General features: G+C 34.3%; 1 protein-coding gene across 4 annotated transcripts in view; it reads left to right on the plus strand.

Moving 5' to 3' along the window:
• The first annotated feature begins 1,758 nt into the window (after nucleotides 1-1,758).
• LOC122001922 (probable RNA-dependent RNA polymerase 5) overlaps nucleotides 1,759-22,941 on the plus strand; it is a 119,792-nt gene continuing 98,609 nt past the window's right edge. For all 4 annotated transcript variants that reach the window (XM_042556913.1, XM_042556917.1, XM_042556916.1 and 1 more), the window contains exon 1: nucleotides 1,759-2,046. In XM_042556913.1, coding sequence (XP_042412847.1) covers nucleotides 1,812-2,046 — 235 coding nt within the window. In that variant the 5' untranslated portion in view covers nucleotides 1,759-1,811. The remainder of the gene's footprint in view (nucleotides 2,047-22,941) is intronic.

Consider the following 22,941-nt stretch of genomic DNA (forward strand, 5'->3'; position numbering starts at 1 on the left):
AGGTTCTGACATGTGTCAAGAGTTGAAGGGTATGTAATTTAAGAGAATGGAAGGTTCTGACATGTGTTAAGAGTTGAAGGGTGGATAATTTAAGGGGAGAGGAGGTTCTGACATATGTCAAGGGTTGGAGGGAGTAATTTAAAGGGAGAGGAGTGTTTTGACATGTGTTAAGGATTAGAGGATGGATAATTTAAAGAGAGTGAGGAGTTCTGACATATGTCAAAAGTTGAAAGTGGGGTAATTTAAAGGGATGAGAGATTTTGACATATGTCAAGGGTTGGAAGGGGGTCATTTAAAATGATGAGAGATTTTGACATGTGTCAAGAGTTGGAAGGGGAGGATAATTTAAAGGGATGAGAGATTTTGACATATGTTAAGGGTTGGAAGGGGGTCATTTAAAGTGATGAGAAATTTTAACATGTGTCAAGAGTTGGAAGGGGGGGTAATTTAAAGGGATGAGAGATTTTGACATATGACAAGGGTTGGAAGGGGGGTAATTTAAAGGGATGAAAGATTTTGACATATGTCAAGGGTTGGAAGGGGGTAATTTAAAGAGAGGAGATATTTTGACATATGTCAAGCGTTGAAAATGGTAATTTAAAGGGATGAAGTGTTTTGACAAGTGTCAATGGTTGAAGGATGGGTAATTTAAAAGGATCAGAGATTCTGACATGTATTATGTGTAAGGGTTGGAGGAAGAGATGATTTAAAGAGAGAGAAGGTTCTGACATGTGTCAAGAGTTGGATGATGGTAATTTAAGTATCGAATTAGGAAGATAATTTAAAGGAATGGAGAGATTCTAACATATGTTAAAAATTATATAAAATAAAAAAATATAAAAAAATAATAAATAAAATTGATTAAAAGAATAAAACTAAATAAAAATAAAAAAAAAGTTATTTTTTTAAAAAATTAATAAACAAAATTAATTAAAAAATAAAACTAAATAAAAATTAAATAAAAATTTAAAAAATATATATGTATTAATGAAAAAAATAATAAACAAAATTAATTAAAAAAAAAATAAAACTAAATAAAAATTAAATAAAATTAAAATATATATAAGTATTAATGAAAACTAATAAACAAAATTAGTTAAAAAACTAAAACTAAATAAAAAAAATAATATATATATATATATATATTAATGAAAAAATAATAAACAAAATTAATTTTAAAAATAAAACTAAATAAAATTTTTAAAAAAAATATATATCTATTAATGGAAAAATAATAAATAAAATTAATTAAAAAATAAAATTAAATAAAAATTAAAAATATATTAATGAAAACTTAATAAACAGAATTAATTTAAAAATAAAACTAAATAATTTTTTTTTTAAAAAAAGGAGGGATAGATAAAATTAAATAATTCTTTTTTTTTTTAAAAAAGAAGGGATAGAAAGGTCATTTGAAAAAACGAAAAAAAAAAAAGGAAATAAAGAAAAGAATAGAATGAGAGTGGGGCGGGCGGTGTAAAGGGGAAAAGAAATTTGCCAGTACAGCGCTACTGACATCTACGTCAACATCGTTCAATAGTCACCTCCACCAATAGTCACGTCCACCGACCACCCTCCACCATGCACCGTCCAAAGGGAGACGCAGGATCCTGTGCAACAACTCGCTCTTGAAGGCCGAGCCAGTATCGTAATCCAACGGCTATCGAGTGCACTGTTTCCAGCGAACGGTTCAAATTCTTGTGCAGCCCCCGCCCGCCCGCCCGCCCGCCCGCTAATTTCTAACGTTAACCAATTGCCCGTTGGGGTCCCCTGGCCCTCGCCCAGCAAATGTACGTTCTTGTCCAAGTACCATGAAACCCCAGCCATCGCCTACCATCGTCGGTCGATCCATGGCTCACGACAATGCCCTAGACAACGCAGTCTGGCTGCCTAGGTCTGTTGAAGAGTTGCTCCACCGGATTTGTGTTGAGCAGTCGCTGCTCCAGCCGGACCCTGGGGCCAGGAGGGCCCTGGCCGACCTGGGGGAAGCAGCCGCCTTAGACGTCCTGATGCAGATGTCAGGAAGAAGAATAAGAAATTTTTCTGGTTTCATCTTGTACATGGCGAATAACTTCCGCCCGATACCCACCCAGGAGAGTTTCGCTGACACTCTGCCCTCGGGCTCCTCCTCTCCTTTGCGCAGCTGTGGCGTGTGCTCCGGTAATGGATTTCTTCTCCGAACAAAACAGTTTTACCATAAATTACATGAGTTTCCATTTAAGAACATTTATTTAGAGTAGGAATTTGTTGCTGTCTGCAAGATAGATGTTCATAATAAATTTTCTTTTCATAGAGAGTGTACGGATGCATACAAATTACTCTGAAAATTTTGGTTTTATCTTATGCTGCAAAACAGAAGAATCACTTCAGAGCGATCCTCGATACGTGGCTCCGTCATCATCTGGGCAGTCAATAAGTCCTCAGCTCATAGCACTGGGCCAGCTTGAATTCAGGAAGGCTTTTTTGGTTCTAAGTTATTTAGGAAGGCAAGTGAATAGTGCTTTTTGTGTAATATATTCTTAGTTCCCCATGTTTCTAATGTTGATTGCTAACTCACATAGGGCGTTCCATCAAAAGACATACATAGATAGCTCTTCAAGGTTATCCTTGAGATATGAGTTCTTTCCTTTTTCAGAAGCTCAATTTGAAGAGACAAAAATTGGTAAACTTATAATCGACTAATGCTTATGAGCCACAATGTCATATCAGGAATTAATCTGTTTTAGGTTTGTGAGAAGGAAACACTCAATGCTTAATTAGGTTTTCATCTGAGCTTGAATAACTACTAATCGCTAAGAGCATCAAGCATTGCTTGTTGGATTCATAATCTGCACTGAATGTTTGTCACCAATATCCAAGTAATCTCTTGTGGTTCAATGAGAAGGATTTTTCTTGCACAACATAGCTTCCATTTATGTGTCATGTGCTAAAGTGTCTTTTTTCACCATGAATTGAATTGCTCATACTATAGTGGAGTTGATGTCTCCTTAGTTATCTAGTCATTTTTCATTTTTGTTATTTGAGTAGAACAATACCTAGATGAGGAAGTTTCTAATGTCTAGCTTATTATGGTGAATTCTCCAATTGATCATGCTTATCTTGTTTACTCAATCTTTGGCTACTATCTTCAGTCAATAAAGTCCCATTCTGAGCTAGGGTTTCGATCCCTTGTTGGAATGAAACAATATTGTGATGCCAACTCGAGTAGTAAGAGAAAGAAGAGGAGGAGTAGGAGGAGATATTTTTCCCATTGAAGTTGGTTAAAGCTTTGCACTAAATGCAAATGAAACTTCGGCGCCTCAGTGTTTCCTATTAGCTTACTTCACATTGTTGATGATGGAAACCCAAATGAACTTAAATTGTACTCCTCTCATTGTGGCCAATCGATACCCGAAATCCCCTCTATCAAGCTATCGTCAATAGGAGTAGGGTTTTTGGTACCACGAGTCTTGAGTGGAGGAAAGATTATGAGGAACCCAAGGAAGGATCATGAGGATTAATTGCGACACTTGTTCTCTAATTGAAGTTGGTAAAAGCTTTGCAAAAAACATTGATGAAGCCTTTTTCTACTATTACCTCATCTCACATTGTTTACGATGGAAACTCGACGAATTTAAACCATCTCCCTCACATTGCAGCCGATCAACATCTGGAATTTCTTTCATTTATCTATCCTTAGTTGGAATAGGGTTTTGGGTACCCTAAGTCTTGAGCAGAGGAAGGATTTTTGAGGAACTCGAGGAAGAATCACGAAATTTTTTTCTTTTATTAAAGTTGTTAAAAGTTCTGCACTAAACGCTGATGAAGCCTTGGTTTCTCCTATTACCTCACTTAACATTGTTGATGTTGGAAACACGACCAACTTAAACCACTTGCCTCACATTGCATTCGGTCAACACTCAACATAAACCATGTGCCTTACATTTCATCCAATCAACACCTAAAATCTCCCTTGTCTGTCTATCATGGAAATAGGGTTTCAGGTACCATGAGTATGGAATGGAGTAAGGGTTTTGAGAAACCCGAGGAAGTATTGCAATAACTTTTTCTCTCATTGAAGTTGGTAAAAGATTTGCACTAAACACTAATGAAGCCTCAATACTTCAATGTCTTCGTTACTTTACCTCATATAGTTTATGATGGAAACTTTGACAAACTAAAATTGCCATCTCACATCACAGCCGATCAATACTCAAAATCGCCTTCGTCTTTCTATCCATAGTGGAAATAAAGTTTTAGGTACCATGAGTCTCGAGTGGAGGAGGTATTCCAAGGAACCTGAGGAAAAATCACAAGGAAGAATCACGTTACTTCTCTCATTAAAGTTGGTAAAAGCTTTGCACTAAACGCAAATGAAGCTTTAGTGCATCGGTGTCTCGTGTTACCTCACCTCACATTGTTGGTGATGGAAACCCCGATGAACTTAAAGTGTCTACATCACATTGCAGCCAATCAACACTTGAAATCATGACCAATCATCATTGTGCCGCTGCCTTTTCACATTTTTGTGTGAGAGCATAATTTAGTAGATAGTAAATCTCAACCGTGCTAGATAGTATGACCAAATGTTATAATCCAACATAGTGGATACATTTCAACAATTTTAGCATGATTATATCAATATTATCTTTTTGTCCTTTTTAGGTACAAGTTAGAAGAAACTATATCAGTTGAATTTATCAAGCAAATTCAATGGTTGAACATGGATCAGTTTGAGTCAGTTGTTTGGGAGGAATTGAGGTCTAAATGCATTCCGCTGCTTGATAGGAGAAAGGTAAGTTTGCAGTTTCTCTAAAATTTTATTGATGCTCATTCCTAAATTAATAATTATTGTTCGCTGTAAAATTATTGTTGTTTATTATTGTTGCTGTTATTATTGTTATAATTCATGAATTAACATCGCAATTTGGTATCTGATAGAAATAGTGTACAAGCATGTAGAATTGTTCCAAGGATATGCCTAATATTTTCATTCATTATGTTGCAGAGCTCGGACTGGGATTCCAGTAAGGCTCATATATACCATTGTCATGTTGATTTAGAGGGACATTTAATCTTTAAGGTATGGTACTAGTTTTCCCCCTCTTTCTTTTGTTTTTGTTTTTGCACTTATTTTTTTGTTATTCTATTTCTTCTTTTAGCTTGAGCCACTACTAGACTTCTTTCATTCCTATTGTCATGGTATTCAATTTCCAGTTGAGTTGATGTGTCTAAGCTCTTCAAGATGATTGACTGCTTGTTCTCCTTGTCACTAAATATCTTGGAGTTTACAATCTCTGCATATCGTGGCATTCTTTTTTCAGCATGATTCACCTTGATTCTTTTCCTCTTTTAGCAATATCACCTATCCTCCTATGCCCTGGTGAAGCTGTTCACTGTATTTTCATTGCATGACTCTCTCTCTGGGATTCCTTATTCTCTTCCTTCTCGATCTAAAAAAAAAAGGCAGCCCGGTGCATGAAGCTCCCGCTATGCAGGGTCCCGGGGAAGGATCCATTATACGCAGCCTTACCCTGCTTTTTGCAAGAGGCTGTTTCCAGGATTCGAACCCGTGCGCTTTTGGTCACAAAGCAACAGCTTTATCGTTGCGCCAAGGCTCCCCTTCTCTCTTCCTTCTCGATCCACTTCCTTAAATTTGCTGTAGGTTGCTAGTCTGCTGGTTGTTACTGCTGTGATCCAGATCTTCAAATTTGTTTCTTTCCTACAATTTCTTTACCAATAATTTTGTCTTACAGACCAAAATCTTCCCATCCGTGAGAAGATTTTGTTTTTGCTTTCAGAATCATAAGTGAGACGTCCCTAGTTTTTTTTTATAAACATATATAGCTGCAAACACCACTTGCACATAATTCCCAAAATGGGTTTTTTATTCAACTAAGATACATAGACAGCTCTTAAAACATAAATTACTAGCGAACTGCAGTTCAAAATTTATTCTTCAAAGGAAACACCTAACTAATGCGGAAACTAAACTAGAAAGTCTTTGGGTTGTACTGCCATGGTCCCGAGTTGGCTCGCTGTTCATTGCCTCCTGCCTCATTCATCTCATTTCCTAAAAAAAAGTGATAATCTATAAGTCGAGAGACTCAGCATATTCCGAACCGTGTTATGCAATAGGTAGCGCCTATAATCTAGTGTACTACGGGGTACCCAAGCTAGGTAACTTAGAACTTACGGACATATTATGGGCATGAGCACAAGCGTTGACATAGGCATACAAACGTACACATACGCATAAGCATATAAATAACTAAGCATGTAATAGACATAATCATGAGCATGTGAATAAACATAGGCATAAACATACTTACATGACATAAACATATATACTATGGATGAATAGAAACATAAGCATAAGCACGTAAATAACTAGACATGAGATAGACATAATCATGAGCATGTATATAAACATAGGCATAAGCATACTTGCATAGCATAAACATATATACTAAGGATGGGCATAATCATAAGCATCATCGTGTACATAAGCTAAGCATGAAAATAAACATAATCACATAGAATTAAGGAGCTTCCGGGCTAAGGACACCTGTCACACTCCACCTCATGGAATTTTGGTGAGCTCCCGGGCTAAGGACACCGGTCACACTCAACCTCATATAACTTTGGTGAGCTCCTGGGCTGACACCGGTCACACTCAACCATATAGTTTAGTGAGCTCCCGGGCTAAGGACATCGGTCGCACTCCACCTCATGGAATTTTGGTGAACTTCCGGGCTAAGGACACCGGCCACACTCAATCTCATATAACTTTGGTGAGCTCCTGGGCTAAGGACACCAGTCATACTCAACCACATAGTTTGGTGAGCTCTCTGGCTAAGGACACCGGTTACACTCGATCGCGTAGATTTTGGCGAGCTCTTGGGCTATGGACACCGGTCACACTCGACCACGTAGTTTTTGATGAGCTCCCGGGCTGAGGACACCGGTCACACTCGACCACATTCCTTACATAACCATGAACATACACATAATTGTGCACTTAACATAGACTTGAACACTGCTTAAACATGAGACACTCGTGAATCTTACATAAGCATGCAAATTCGTAACATAAGCTTAAGTATAGACTTGGGCATCACATAGCATGAGCATGCATAGCAAGTTAGACATGACATAATTGTAAACATAAGCATACAAATTCATAACATACATATAACCTACTAAACTATCATAACTTATTCATATAATCATAACTTCAATTTCAATAGTAAAGGTTCTTATACTCCTAACATGCATGGGATATTATTGATAACAGTGGACAACATGCTCATAAATCAACCTCGAAGCTGTACCACACATACACAAATATCCATGGAGCATTATGGTCATGTAGGTACTACTGTAGAACATTATAATCATATTGAAACCTAGCAGCTATTGAAATCTGGCACATTAAATTATGGTCATGCATGTAGTACTGTAGAGCATTATAATTATATTGAAACCTAGTAGTTATTGAACTCTAGTAGCACACATTCATGAGGAATTTGTATAGTATCAATCACATAATTACAATTCAGTGAACAAGGCCCCATATGCACACACTTCTATACAGTATTATTAATATTGTTGAAGCTTAGCCCCCTTACCCCACTGCATATGTTCTTGTAGATCATCAGCAAGTCAACAAAAAAAAAAAAATAGCAATAGAACCCTTCCGTGCCTATGGATTCACAAATATCCTTATCGTAATTGAAATCCAACGCATTTACATGCATTCCCAAGGAGCATAAATAACCCATCACAAAATCTATAACCCAAGCCATCCATACGCACTTTTTTTCTTCTAGCGTAATCAAACAATGAATCGGAACTACTAGTGCATATAATTCATCACACTAAAGCAACGGACCGGTTCTTATCAGATTTATTCTTATATAATCGAAGTCATGAAAATAAATAAAACACAACATATAATTTAATTAACGCATCAAGAGCAATAGATCCAAATTCCACAAATTATAGGACTAACTAAGCATCACACAAAGTTGGGAGCATGCCTTCAATTTCTCTCTTCTTTGTCTTCCCGTGGAGCTCTAGGACTGATGGAGAATGATGGGGAGGGTGGAGCTTCTTAGGGCCGTCTACCAAAAATCCCCTAGAGCTTTTGAAGGTAGGGTTTTAAAGAGATGGAAGGTTAAGACTTTGTCTAAATTCTATCAATTCCGTTATATAAATTTTATTTTTACACAGTCTTTATAAAAATCCATATCCATATATATATCATATATAATTCCTATATTATAATGTTATAATTATCTATACGTTATATTATATTGATCATATTTTCTTTATATTATATATATTATTTATAGAGATTAAATCTATAATAATATCTAATTTATCTACACGTTTATATATTATATATTTTATATTATAATATGCCAATTATCTTTTAATGAATAATCTATATAAAAATTTCATATATTTATATCTTATTATTTGATTAATCTAAATTCTCTTATCGTAGACTAACTTAATTAAATAAATTCTTAATTAAATTAAGTGAACTCCTTTAATTAAACCATTGAGTTCCCGGATACTACAAGAAACAGTTCTGTCTTCCTTTCCCGAATCAATTTCGTTTATATGAGTTTTTGTTACTCTCTCTCTCTCTCTCTCTCTCTCTCTCTCTGATTTGTTGTCAAATTCACATCAGGCAGTCTTAGTCACTGGGATGAGTTTTTGCACCTCTCTCAAGGAAGAGGATCTGCTTTTAACATATTCACATCTGGCAATCTTAGTCAGATTGGGACTGCCCTGCTCTATGATATAAATAGTGTTTGCTTCCTTGTTCTGCCTTCGTTTCCCTTAGTTGGCCTATATGTATGTATGTGTGTGTTTATGAGTATTCATCTCATATGTTTATGTATCTTATGTTGATCTGTGCTGACCCACCTTGCATCTTCCCTAGCCCTAATTCCTCTACACAATAAGTAGGCATCAAGAGGAAGTTGTATTCCTGTTTCGCTAGACCCCATTTCCATCCCTAGTTAAAGAGTTGATTAGATGATGTAAGCTAGTAGTTACAACAATCATAGCATTACTTTTTGTTCGAGTGTTATTTCGAACATCTTTTTCTCTCTTTTAAACATTGCTTAAATTGCAATTCAATCATGTCTTTTTCTCCATTTGATTCTCAGATCTTGAAGAGCTTAGATACTTGGATCATAATAACACAATAGGAGCAATTGAGGAGAGTGAAATTAGCAACTCTATGCTCTTCTAATTTGGTTTTTTATTTTCTTTTGTTTTTGTATTAAACAATTGTGTTTTGTTTAACTCTTATGGAAGATGCCATGTGAGAGCTAAGGATAGTTTCATTTAGGTTTAAGGTTGACCCATGTAGAGCTAAGCATAAGTGTGCTCTTGAACCTTGCAAGTTTGAGAGGGATTCTCCTTAGGTAAAGAGTTTGGTGAGTGCGTTATGGCGCGGGGTATTGTTGTCTAAAACTATGCCTTTGAGGTGCACTACCAAGTGAGTGATGGGAAAGACCAAGTAAAAAAGTGAGAATAAGTTGCCAAAGTAAGGGGCTTGGAGCATTTAACTCTTGGATCTTGTATTCTATCATTATTTTATAGGTTGGGCAAAAATAATACGAAAGATATATGCCATGGAATAGAATTTGATATAATTACCAAACCTTTTTAAATATTATTGTTAGATTACTTGTCTTGATTACTTCCCTAGTCATGTTTTAAATTGTATTTATATGAATTTTAAGCTTGCGTAGTTATATCTTATATTTTTGTAGCACTTGTGCATTCAAATTATATTAAACAAATTTATGAATGTGCATTACCTCTATTTTTTTATAAGTAAAATTCTATAGCATGAATCATAGTACAAAAACCAGTCTTTAAGAGTTCCTCACGCTTGACAAAGTATCAAATTAGAAAAAACACCCTGGCTGGTATAAGATTTTTTCAATGTCTAATTGTCCCTCACTAAAAAAACTTCTATTTCGAGAAACCCAAGTGGGTCTCTCGATGGCCATAGGCATAACATGACATTCACAACGACCATAGAACAAGCTTTGTGCCTATCTAGTTAGGATCAACTACACCAAAGAAAGATCCATATACAATTACAACATATACAAGGATTTCAAATTGCATATTTCACAAAATCCCCAATTAGAAACTAACCAATTAATACAGGAAGTCATTAAAAAAAATTAAACTTTCATAATCAACCATAAAATTACGCTACTAATGGAAAAATGAAAAGTAACATGAACACTGAACATATGAAATTCTACACATAGAGCATATGAAATCCTAACTACATAGACAAGAAAATTAATGACAAAAATGCAGAGCTTGAAATACTTAAAAATTTTGTCAACTGTCTTCAAAACTCTCTTAAGGATGGCCTTCTTGTAACCCTAATGAAAATATGATAAACATAATGATACAACAACAATAACAACTAAGTTTTATCCCACTAGGTGGAGTCGGCTATGGTAAACATAATGATAAAACGACAAAATCATACTATGCTATCAACTGCAAGAAAGGAAATAAACAATTGTTACCTGCAAGTCAAATATTACTACCACCAAACCTCAATTATTGTGTGACTGTTTGGACTTATATTTTTGGCATAGCCTTGCAATTTACCATTTTGTGGTAAACAATGATTCTTATGTAAGTTGCATGTTCACGACTACCCAACATTATTTGAACATGCTATGTCAAAGGAATAAAATGTCGAGTCGTTCTATCGACACAGGTGAAATTTACCATTTCATTCATGTAGTGAAATGTTGGACATCAAGCTCAGAGCCGCAAGTGGCAGTGGGCTTGCTAAGGCTTCGTGGCCAGGCGAGGTCGTCGCAAGAGGCCTCACCTGTCCTCAAGGTAGTTGTGAGCTCACAACGACCAGGTTAGGTCTTGGCCTTGTGGCGGTAGGCCGTTGCGATTGCCTTTTTTCTTTCTTCTTTTCCCCTATTTTCATTTTTTTCTTTATGTTTTATTTTTTTACATAGTTAATTCCTTTCTCTCTTTTAATATTCTCCCTTCGTTAATTTTTTTCTCCTTCATCCATTCACTGGGTAAATAAAGAAAAAAAACATTTTAAAAATATTTATTCTTTCCCCCCAGTTTTATTTGTGCACGAGGTAAAAGAGAGAAAAAAACCTCTTAACTTTTTTAAGGATAGTTAATTTTCTTGCTCCATTCGACAATGAGGTAAATAAAGAGAAAGAACTCTTTAAGGATGACAGATTGCTAGAAAACAACAACAGCAAAGCTTTATCATACTAGGTGGGGTCGACTATTTGGATCCTTTTACGCCATTGAGCTCTATCTCCTACTATATCATCATCTATATTTAAATAAATTTTATCTTAATTTATTGTTGTTAACCAAGTCTTTTTTAGTTTACCTTGTCCTCGTTTGATATGCATGTTTGTCATAGTTTCACATCGTCTAATTGGAGCATTTATTGGTTGTTTAAGTACATGTCCGTATCATCTTAAACGTCTTTCGGAGTTTTCCCTCAATAGTTATAACTCCGACTTTCTCTTTAATGTTCTCATTTTATATTCTGTCTATCCTCGTATGCTCATACATTTATCTTAACATCCTCATTTCTACAACTCTCATCTTCTACTTATGTGTTCTGAGTCATAGTCCAACATTCTGCTCCATATAACATAGCAGGTTTAATACGATTTTGTAGAATTTCTCTTTAAATTTTAGATGTATTTTACAGTCACATAAAACACCTGACACACTCCTCAATTTCAACCATTCTGCTTGTATTCTATATAAGACATCTCTTTCAATCCCTCTATTGTTTTGTAAAATGATCCTAAATATTTAAAAAGTATTAAAATAAATATAATTTAAAACAAGATTGTTAGGAAAGATGAAACAAATTAAATATAATTTAATCTTATAAAATATACTACTACTAATAAATTATATTATATATATAAATTTAGTTTAATTTTAAATTGATCAAAATAAATATATTTTAAATCTACTTGATTGCGCTATCTTTATTTGGTAGACTTCATCTAATTGTAACTCGATTTTTACTCAATAAATATCAAACATTTCATGAGATAATATCAAAATTTGAACTTAATATTCAACATCTCAAATATAATTCAATAGTAAACGTTAATGGCGATCAAATATTAATATTTTTTTATTAATAAATTTTATATTTAAAAAGTATCAAAATCGTATCGGCATGACATAATATGATACAGAAATCATAAGTCATAAATCGAGCTTCCGTCACGGTTCAAAATTTTAAACCTTAGCTACGTCCAATATAATACAATCATCATGGACAACTCAAGGTGAAAAGAATTATTATAACTACTAAAATAGTCTATCATCCTACTGGGCTTACATCACTTACTTTTTTTTTTGTTTTTCTGGTTTGCATTATTGCAGCAGATATCTGGGATTTTTCCCCTCTGGATCCCTTGTCTGCCTCCTACATCATGTTTTTTTTTTCTGCATCAATAAATCTGAATCTGCAGATATCAGTAGCAATCTAGGAACATCTGCTTGTTGAATCATGCCTCTGCAGTATTGATCTCCTGGTGTGAGCGCTGAGCCACAGCTGCTCTTGGTTCTAGAGTTTCTTTCCAGCAAAGGAAGATCACTTGCTTTTTCTTCTCGTTTCCATTATTGCAACCAATTTCTGTCTTCTCCTTCTAACCACCAGATCAGCAGATTTCCTAGTGCCTTGATTGCTGACTTTACTGATAAACAATCTGTTTATAAGGATATTGGCTACTGATCTTTTACAGATTGTTGATTTCTTATTGATTCTAATAACAATTCTAAGAGTGATTCCAGCCGGAAAATTGAGAGATCTGCTTCTTTTGCTTCACTATTTTTTCAATAAAATTACTATATGTTTGTAGTATGTGAAGGATAAATCTCTTGTTGCATAGTTTTTGCATCTTCTAGAATAACAATAACCACCAAGGCTTTATCCTACTAAGTTGGATTAGTTATATGGATCCCCTACGTCATTGAGTTAGATTCCATATTATATCTTCATCTATATTTAATTAAATTTTATCTTATTTTATCGTTACTAATCAAGCCTTTTTTAATCTCCCTCTTCCACTATTAGTGTGCATATTTGTCATATTCGCACATTGCCAAACTTAGACATTTATTGGACATATAAGGATGTGTTAATACAATTTTAAATGCGTTTCTTAGAATTTTTCTTGATATTCCAACTTTCTCTCTAACATTCTCGTTTCTTATCCTATCCATTCTTGTGTGTTCGCATATCCACCTTAACATCTTCATTTATGTGACTCTCATCTTTTGCATGTGTACTTGTTTTATAGCTCAACATTTATCTTCATATAACATAACAACATTTAACTTCATATAATATAAGATTTATTTAATGAGTTTTTGCTACTTCTAATTTTTAAAAATCTATTCCTTCATATTTACAATTGTCTATTTGTGGATATTATTACTTTCCAATATGGTTTCTTCTAAGGAAATTCTTCCTGATGGTACTCTTTGGTTGTAAGCTCCTTGCTGCTAGATCCACTATTAATATATGTTGAGTATATTCTTAGTTGTAAGCTCCTTGGTTGAAACGACCTAAAACTTTATCCCCTTATAGCTTTCAAAACATGTTGTGCAAAACCTTTCTCCTAAAACTTATTTAAATAAATCCACTTCGATGTGGTACATCTTAAATAGGTCAACTAGAAGACATCAGAATCAATAGTGTGAATAAAAGAAAACTTAAAAAACTCGAATGTTCAACCAACTAAAATAAGGAATCCCATATATCTACCCGGCATTACATCATCGACTCAGAAAGGGAACTTCAACATCCAAACTACGAAAAAAATAACATAAACAAATAGAAGAAAGGACAAGACCCTCGGGTGTACACTACCTAATACGAGCTAGCTCATTCATCAAGACCCTCCGTCTCCTCATTACCTGCACCATATGGATCTAGTAAGTCTAAAGACTCAACAAGTTCAAACATTTTATATTAAGAATTAAACATATAATCACATGCTTATATATATATAACTTTAAGAAAATACCTTGAACATTTTAAATTTAAACCTCGCTGACCTTTAGTACTATGAACCTTCAAATTTTATTAAAATAATATCAATCCTTTAACTTTCAACATCAAAATATTTAAGTGAGTTCATATCATTGAATGCGCCCTTTTTTTTTTCTCAACCTCTGTTTGTTTGGCTAAACTTTTATCTTAGGTTTGGTAGTGTTTCTCGATATCCTTTAAATCGGGTTCCACAAGCTTTGGTAGGGTTTTGATATCCTCTAAGCCGGATCCTTACTATAGTACTAGGTTTGATAAGGTTTCCCGGTATCCTCTAAGTCGGGTTGCACTTGCCTTGGTAAGGATTCCGGTATCTTCTAAGTCGGATCCCACTATCCCTTTTTCCTATGATTTGATAAAGAATTCCGGTATCCTCTAAGCTGGACTCCTTTACCTGTCACATTATCACATTCATCAACAAGAAAAATAGCTTACCTTTCATGATAGTTATAAAACATACAGTTAATTTTTCATGTATCGAAAACCTTATTAAAAATTATGATAAAAGAATTAAAGGTGCTTAGACATGAATATTAAACAAAAAATACTACAAATACTGAGATTATTTTAGGGACCACTGGCCCATGCCTTCACTCACCTTCCTAGCCCCCGAAAGCTCTTCAGTGGACCCTTCTTCGCACTTCCCCCCCTCCGACATAGCCATCCACCCCTCTTTTTTTTCCAGCATTCCCAAGGTAGCAGCAGATTTCCGAAATTTCCAGCATCAAAATTCCAACCAAAAGTCAATAAAACTTTAGTCAAAACAACGCAACCCTTCCCCATTGACACCAGTCATTTTTTCCTCGACATAGCAATACCCTCTCCTAACCCTCAACACCTTCTAGCATCCATCCCTAAGGCAGCAACAGATTTCCAAAATTTTCAGCATCAAAATTCCAGCCAAAAGTCGATAGAACTTTCGTAAAATAGCACAACCCTCCCCCTTGACACCAACCTTTTTTCCTCGACATAACTACACCTCCTCACCCTTCAAACCCCCTTCCAACGCCCCTATGGCAATAGGAAATCTCAAAAATTCTATCATCAACATTTTCCAATCAAAAAGTCCTTAGATTTTCGTCAAATCATTGTAACAATTGAAAAACATATTTGTTAACAATAAAACATACATCAAACATCAAAACATGCATAATGTGGCCCACGAATGCTACATTCTCACCGGTAAATAGGCAAAAGTTCGCTTTGTAGGGTTCGGCTGTAATGTATTGATAATAACCGTTACATCTCCATGAGAACTTGAGTGTAATGTTAAATAGGCAAGAGTTCTCACACCATAGGTTGGATAAGAACAAATATGATAGAAAAATTAATAGTCTAAGATTTGGAGCATGGAACATAAGAATCTACACTGGTAAATTAATGGAGGTAGTAGATACGATGATTAGGAGAAGAATTAGTATTTTGTGTGTACAAAAGATAAAATGGGTTGACAAGAAGGTAAAGATGATAGAGAACTCAGGTTATAAGTTATAGTACACAGGAAAGAGTAAAGCAAGAAATGAAGTGAGTATTGTTGTAGATAGTTCGTTAAAGGATAAGTTGTAGGAGCAGTTAGAAAAGGAGATCAAATTATAACCCTTGAGATAATAGTGCTGAAAGAAACTATGAACATAATTAGTATATATGCACTGCAAGTAAAATTAGATGAAGCTACCAAATCAAGGTTTTGGGACGACTTAGATGAAGTATTGCAAAATATTCAACCAAATAAAATAATTTTAATAGGAGATGATCTAAATGAGCATATGAAAATGAGGAATATTGTAACACCCCACCCTCCTCACTACTGGACTGTGAGGGCGGAGCGCTACTGGACTACTAACTTTACTTAACTAACATTGCACACATGTTGATAGTAATTCCTAAAACTCTCGGAGAACTCAAAACATACAATTAACTAGTAGCGGAAGACTAAATGACTCATCTAATACATTCTACTCAACTCTTTGTTAATAAATTCTTATGCTAAATCCCAAGGCTTTTCTAGTCCAGGCATCACACATCCATCCGCACCTCCTTGTCGCCTTCCTTTACTATAATTTTTCCTTTCCTTTATCTGCAGTAAGAGGAAATACATCTATAAGCAAAATTGCTTAGTAAGCGCTATCTAACTCACAAAACTCGAGTATGCATGTAAGCTGAAAGAAATCTAGAAACTAAATGCTCATCTATTAGCAAATGAAACATAGCATACTGAAATACTAAACATGTAAGCAAATCTAAACAACATGTCAGTATATAAGAAAGCTAAACTTCTGAATTTTAAAACTTATGTGAAGCTTATTTCTTTTGTTTCAAAACTTATACTTTAATACTGAAATAATAATCAACTTTCTTTTCTTGGGCTCACAATGTTGGCACTTACAAGATCCCTAACTAGACCCGAGATAGCGGGTCCCGAATCTAGTAGGGTTTACTAGGTTATCTAAACCTAGGGACTACTATGGAGCCCACCCAAGGCAATGAGAGTCCTGCATACTAGGTTATCTAAACCTAGGGACGACTATGGGAGCCCAATCAAGGACAACCGAGAGTCCAGATAAAGGCCACTGATAAAAGTAAAATACTTGTTATCTTTTAATACTTCTAATATATAATGCCTCGGTATTTTAACGAGCACCTTGTGTGCCAAAATCCCTAAAGTCTTGACTTTGGGATCTACTTAAGGCCTTGGCCTTTTTTCTTTCTTTTCTTTATCTTTCTTATACTTGTTAATACCTCTAATAAAAGAATGCTTCTTTAAACACTGAAATGTTTAAACAAATTCTAACTTTGAAATGTATAAACAAAAATCTGCATACTATGCTAATCAAAATTCTACATACTATTCTAATCAAGATTCTGCATTCTATGCTACACTATTTCTGCATTCTATGCAAACATAAAATCTGCACTATAAGCTTAATTAAAATCTGCACTATAAGCCTACATAAAAATCTGCACTATAAGCTTAATTAAAATCTGTACTATAGGCTTAATTAAAAATCTGCACTATAAGCGCTTAATTAAAATCTGCAATATAAGCTCTACATAAAAATCTGCATTATAAGCTTAATTAAAATCTGCATTATTGGATTAATTAAAAATCTGCACTATAAGCGCTTAATTAATATCTACAATATAAGCTCTACATAAAATCTGCATTATAAGCTTAATTAAAATCTGCACTATAGGCTTAATTAAAATCTGCACTATAAGCTTACATAAAAATCTGCATTATAAGCTTAATTAAAATCTGCACTATAAGTCTACATAAAAATTTGCACTATAAGCTTAATTAAAATCTGCACGATAGGCTTAATTAAAAATTTGCACTATAAGCGCTTCTCATGCTCAATTCAAGAAGAACAAAGGTCCGAAACTACTCCTACCGCAGTGAGAAGCACTTACCTTGATTCTTGACTCAACTGAACAAAAGGGTTTCTAGGACCTCGTCCATACGGAGATGATACCTAACTCTCTCCCTTTGCGCCCGAGCGATGCATGTGAGAGAAGGAGAGAATGGTTTAAGTCACGGGAAAACAGAGCATCAACTTATCCCTTTTATAACTTAATATTTTAACTCCTTAATAAATAAATTCGCCACCTTTTCTAAATAGATAAATCCAACATCAACTTATCCCTTTTATAATCCAATATTTTGCTAACTATCTTAAATAAATTCGCTACCTTTTCAAAATAAATACATCAACTTATCCCTTTATAATATTCTGTTAACTATCTTAAATAATTAAATCCAAGATCAACTTATCTTTATAATCCAATATTCTTTAACTATCTTAAATAAATTATTCATTTTCAGAAATCCGTTTGCCCACCGTCACCGGTTTTGCGAAGTCAAAGGTCGTGGGTTTTCTGACTTTTTCGAAACTTCCTTCGCTTAGTAAAAATACCAAACGACCAAAAATTATATAAAATACTCTAAAAATTTCTAAAAATCTCTAGAATATTTCTAAAATATTTCTAAATATTTTTAAGAACTTTTAGAACTCATAATGAGGAAAATTGGGTCGTTACAAATATGAGAGGGTACATAGGGGTTATGAGCTTAAATGAGAAATGAAGAGGGGAAAACTATATTAGATTTTGTGATGTCCTTATATTAGCTAATACATTTTTTCAAGAAAAGAGAAGAACACTTAGTCACGTTCAAAAGTGGGAATAATAAATTGTAAATTGACTTTCTTATGGTTAGGAAGAAGGATAGAAAGATTTGTAAAGATTGCAAGGTCAGCCCTGGAGAAAGCTTAACTACCTAACATAGGTAAGTAGTGTTGGATATACGCCTCAAACATAATATCAATAGAAAAAAAATATATACGAATCCTATAATTAAGTAGTGTAAATTAAGGATGAGAAACAAAATATATATAAGGAGAAAGCAGTATTAGATGAAATATACGGTGCCTTTAATACGATATGAGATAAAATGATATTAAAGTTGAAATAATAAGAGTGTACTCGGTGAGTCAAAGGGACACGACCATTAAATAAGGAATCTTCATTTGTGTCCAAGGATGTCCATATCTCCACAACGCATACGATATCATTCACTTTGAGCCAGACCCTCAGACTTTCGCTCTTGGGCTTTATCCAAAAGACCTACAACGGAGATTGTTGGTTGCTCGAATCTAATCTGGTTCCCCTGTCAATAAAAATTTTGTACAAATGTAAACTATCCTAGCTACCCATGTTTCTACTAAAGTTAAATTTGGATTAAACGACGCTTAACATTATTAATCCAAGTTTTCCTTTAGAAATTAAACTCAATTGGGAACGAAACTTAACATTCTTACTTCAAGTTCAATTGATGCGATCTTCCTAAGTTAAACCATAATAAGTGATCAAATATCTATTTCAAGGATCGGCTTCAAACGCCAGGCGAGACACTAGGCCTTCTCGGGTACGAGATCATCCACATCCTTGATAAAGCCTTTCAAAGAAATCGGATATTTAAACTTCGACAAACTAGGTTTAACAATAGAGACTTTAATATAAACACATTATCGAAACATGAAATCGAAAAAATATCGAAAACAAAACGATAATTAAAATCGATAACCTCGTGTTTGGTTTTACAAGATCTATACAAAACGACGACTAGTTATGATGCGGAAACTAATAACTAGTTATACCTTATGTAGCTTATGACCTCTCGATCTCTATTGTTTTTCTCTTCTATCTCGGACGTCAGATGGGCGGCGATCTATCGAGACGAGAATCCACTCGAGCCCTTCTTCCTTTCAAGTTTCGCCACTAACTTTCTTCAAGAGATGATGAAGTTCGACCACCAACTTCTCAAGGGATACTAGACAAGAGAACCTCCTTCTTCTTCTTCTCCTCTCCAGCCAAGCTCAAAGGATCTCCCGCAATGCATCGCCACCAAGAGGGAAAAGAGTAAGGGCCGACCACCAAGAAGAGAGAGAGGAATAAGATGTATTGTGAGCGTAGACATCTACCTCTCTTTATATTTCGTCTTCGCAAATAAGGAAAATTTTAAAATAATTAAAACTTCCTTATATTTCTTGCGACTAAAAAGAAAGTTTTAAAACAAAAAATTAAAACTTCCTTTTCTTCTTCAATGTGGTCGATGTTTGTTCTCCAAGCAAGGAAAGATTTTAAACAAAAATTAAAATCTCTTTTTAAAAATCCCTTATGGATAGATAAAAGGAATGTTTTATAAATTAAATCTCTTTAAATCATTTTATGGATATCTATAAAGATGAGATTTAAAATAAAACATGGTTTCAAAAAGGAAAGTTTTATCAAAAATTAAATTTTTTTTTTCACATTATAGATAACTACAAATAGGAAAGATTTAAATCTCTTTATTCCTTTCAGAAAGCTATAAAAGGAAAGATTTTAATTTAAAATTCTCTTTAAAACCACATAAAGAAGTCGACTCAAAATATAAACTACTTTATTTACGACGATTAAGGATTTTATATTAAAAAATCATCCTTAATCCTTTAACGGATCTCTATAAAGGAATTTACTTCCTTCAATTGACTAATCGGGCGACCACACCGCTGGGCTCCAAGCTGTGCCACAACTCGAATCCATCTAACCTCGTCTCGCTGGCCGACCTTTGTTGGGCCACCACCCAAGCGAGTCGGGTTTAGATAAGATTTTATAAATAAGAGATTACAATAGGGACCGAGAGAAGGAATTGATTTTCGATCTCAACTGAGCTTCCCGTGTTCGCCTTCACTCAAGTTCATCAATAATATCTCATTCCACTAAAGAGTTATTATCACACGACTATCGCACCAATCTCATATTATTATATACGGTCCCTCTAATCACGAGCGTTACTCTTCCCTGCTTAAGATATCGAACGCCCATTAATTAACCAAGTTAACTCACTTAATTAATATCTACCCAAGAGTAATACCATCGCCATTATCACACGCGACTGCTTAAGTTTAAATGAACAATCCCATGAGCTCCTCAAGGGACATCATCAACCCAGATTATTAGGACACGCTTCATTCTATAATCAACAACATACCATATAAATAATATCATTTCAACTTATCAAGCGACGAACGAGCTAAATCGCACCCTTCGATAAATCAAAGAAATAAATACTGGTGATATTGCTGTTATTACATCACGATTAAAAGTACACACTTCCATAATAACAAAGCGATTGTTTTATATACCAAGATAAAAAGATACTAATCAATCGCTCTCAACACTGGCAGTACTAGTATAATTTATTAGTCAAGATAAACTAATACTAATTACACTACAACCACCCAATCTCATTCCATTCCATGAGCAACCGCTTATAATTTATAAGGATCGCCAGTTTGCCATACGTTATCTCACAATAAATTAAACGACAACTACACTTAGCATAAACGTAGACCAATGATTCTTATATTATACAAAAGCTAGACTTTTAGTATACACTCTAACAATATCACGATCCTTTAACCCCACGATCTTTACCAAATCTTTTCAGCGGACTTCGATCGACCCCAACAATCCTCCCTCTTAAACGCGTTGACCATAATTACCTCATACCAATCCGCGAGCACCCAGCATTACCTCACCGCCGACCTCGAGCCTCCACGCTAGCATCCCAAACTAATCGCTTGGGCCCCTCATACATCCTATCTGACTTATTCCGGACACCAACTTCGCTCGATGCCACCACATCACGACTTTGATCATGTACTTTTCCGTTGTGCTCAAAGGATGTCCACACATCTCTATAACGATACGATATGCTCACTTTCTGACAGACCCCACGGCTTTGCGCTTTCGATTCTACCCAAAGACACGTCAACAGAGATATCATACATCCTTTTAACCCACGATCTTTACCAAATCTTTCAAATGTGACGAGAAAGTACAAGAGAAAGTGAAAGAAAAATAAACAACTTATAAAGAATTATATATTCAGAAGCGAAGAAAATTTAAAAATATATAATAGCCTAGTTAAGAAATGAACAAAAAACGAAACTTTTTATATCAAAAATCGATACCAAAAGGAAAGAGACATTTATATCAAGAAGCGTAGAGAGAAAGGGATACAAGACAAGAGATCTTTTATCTAAATAAATAAAATATATAAAAATAAACAACGTAAGAATATAAATAAGAAATAAAAGAGCGGTAGAAGAGATATTTTCATCAACTTTTATCGAAGTTTAAACGATCAACTTAACTTAAGTAATTTAAGAGTAAGTCGAGTATCGAAATTTTAAAATTTTATTATCAGAGAACTAATCTTTAAACGGGACGACGGGAAAAAAATAGTTAGATCGTGATATTCCAAAGAAATGAAAGTGCCTAGTAAATAGGAAAGAGAATGATTACAAAATTATTTAATACGATATTGAAAATAAAATAATGTCGATCATAGAGGTTAAGTACTTAGCCTTTATATAAGAATAAGGAAATGAAAAATCACAGAACTATCTGAGTATTAAATTAACGAGTACACTAAACTGAGAAAAGTAATAAAAACGAATCAAAATTAATTGGGTTCACACGTAAAGGTCTATTGTGCTACATCTTAGAATTAATCATCGAAATATATCGAGCAAAACAAGATTTACATAAGATTCATTACTTGCAAAAAGCTGAACAGAGTCCAAGAGAAATTATACGGAGAATTTTAAAAGAGGGTTAAAGCATATCGATATCAATTAATAATACGTATTAGAATGTAACGACCAAAAGATTCATGATTTGAGTAACTCAAGCATTTAATAATGACGATATATCAGGATCTGACTACTATCTTTTTTAGTAAAATCCTTATATTTTATACAAATTATGTACGACTCACTACACACATTTAAAATAATATCGTATCGCGTGTTGTAATAGGACGACATTTACTATATAGTATTCGAAACACGCAAGAGTAAATGCTAAACTAGAATCTCGCGGAAACACTAAGGAAAGATTTTAGCTATAGAGACAAATTTAATATACGGAATTTAAGTTTAGTAATATTAGATTTAAATAAGAGTTAAAAGGAGATAGAATTATAAATCTTAAATAGGAAGAAACTATGAACATAATTAGAGCGATACGCATCATGTATTTAAGCTACCAAATCAAGATTTTGTTAGATGAAATATTACAAAATATTCCACCAAACGAAATGAATTTAATAGTGAGGTGATCTAAACGGGTACGTAATTTGGAGAGAAACGAGGAATACGAGAGAGTACAAGAGTTACGGATTCGAACGCAGAAACGAGGAAGGAAAATCATATTAGATTTTGCTGAAAAGATAACACCTTATATTAGCTAATGCTTTTTAAGAAAAGAGAAGAACACTTAGTCAC

This window comes from Zingiber officinale, chromosome 7A (genome assembly GCF_018446385.1).
Source record: "Zingiber officinale cultivar Zhangliang chromosome 7A, Zo_v1.1, whole genome shotgun sequence".
Lineage (NCBI taxonomy): Eukaryota > Viridiplantae > Streptophyta > Magnoliopsida > Zingiberales > Zingiberaceae > Zingiber > Zingiber officinale.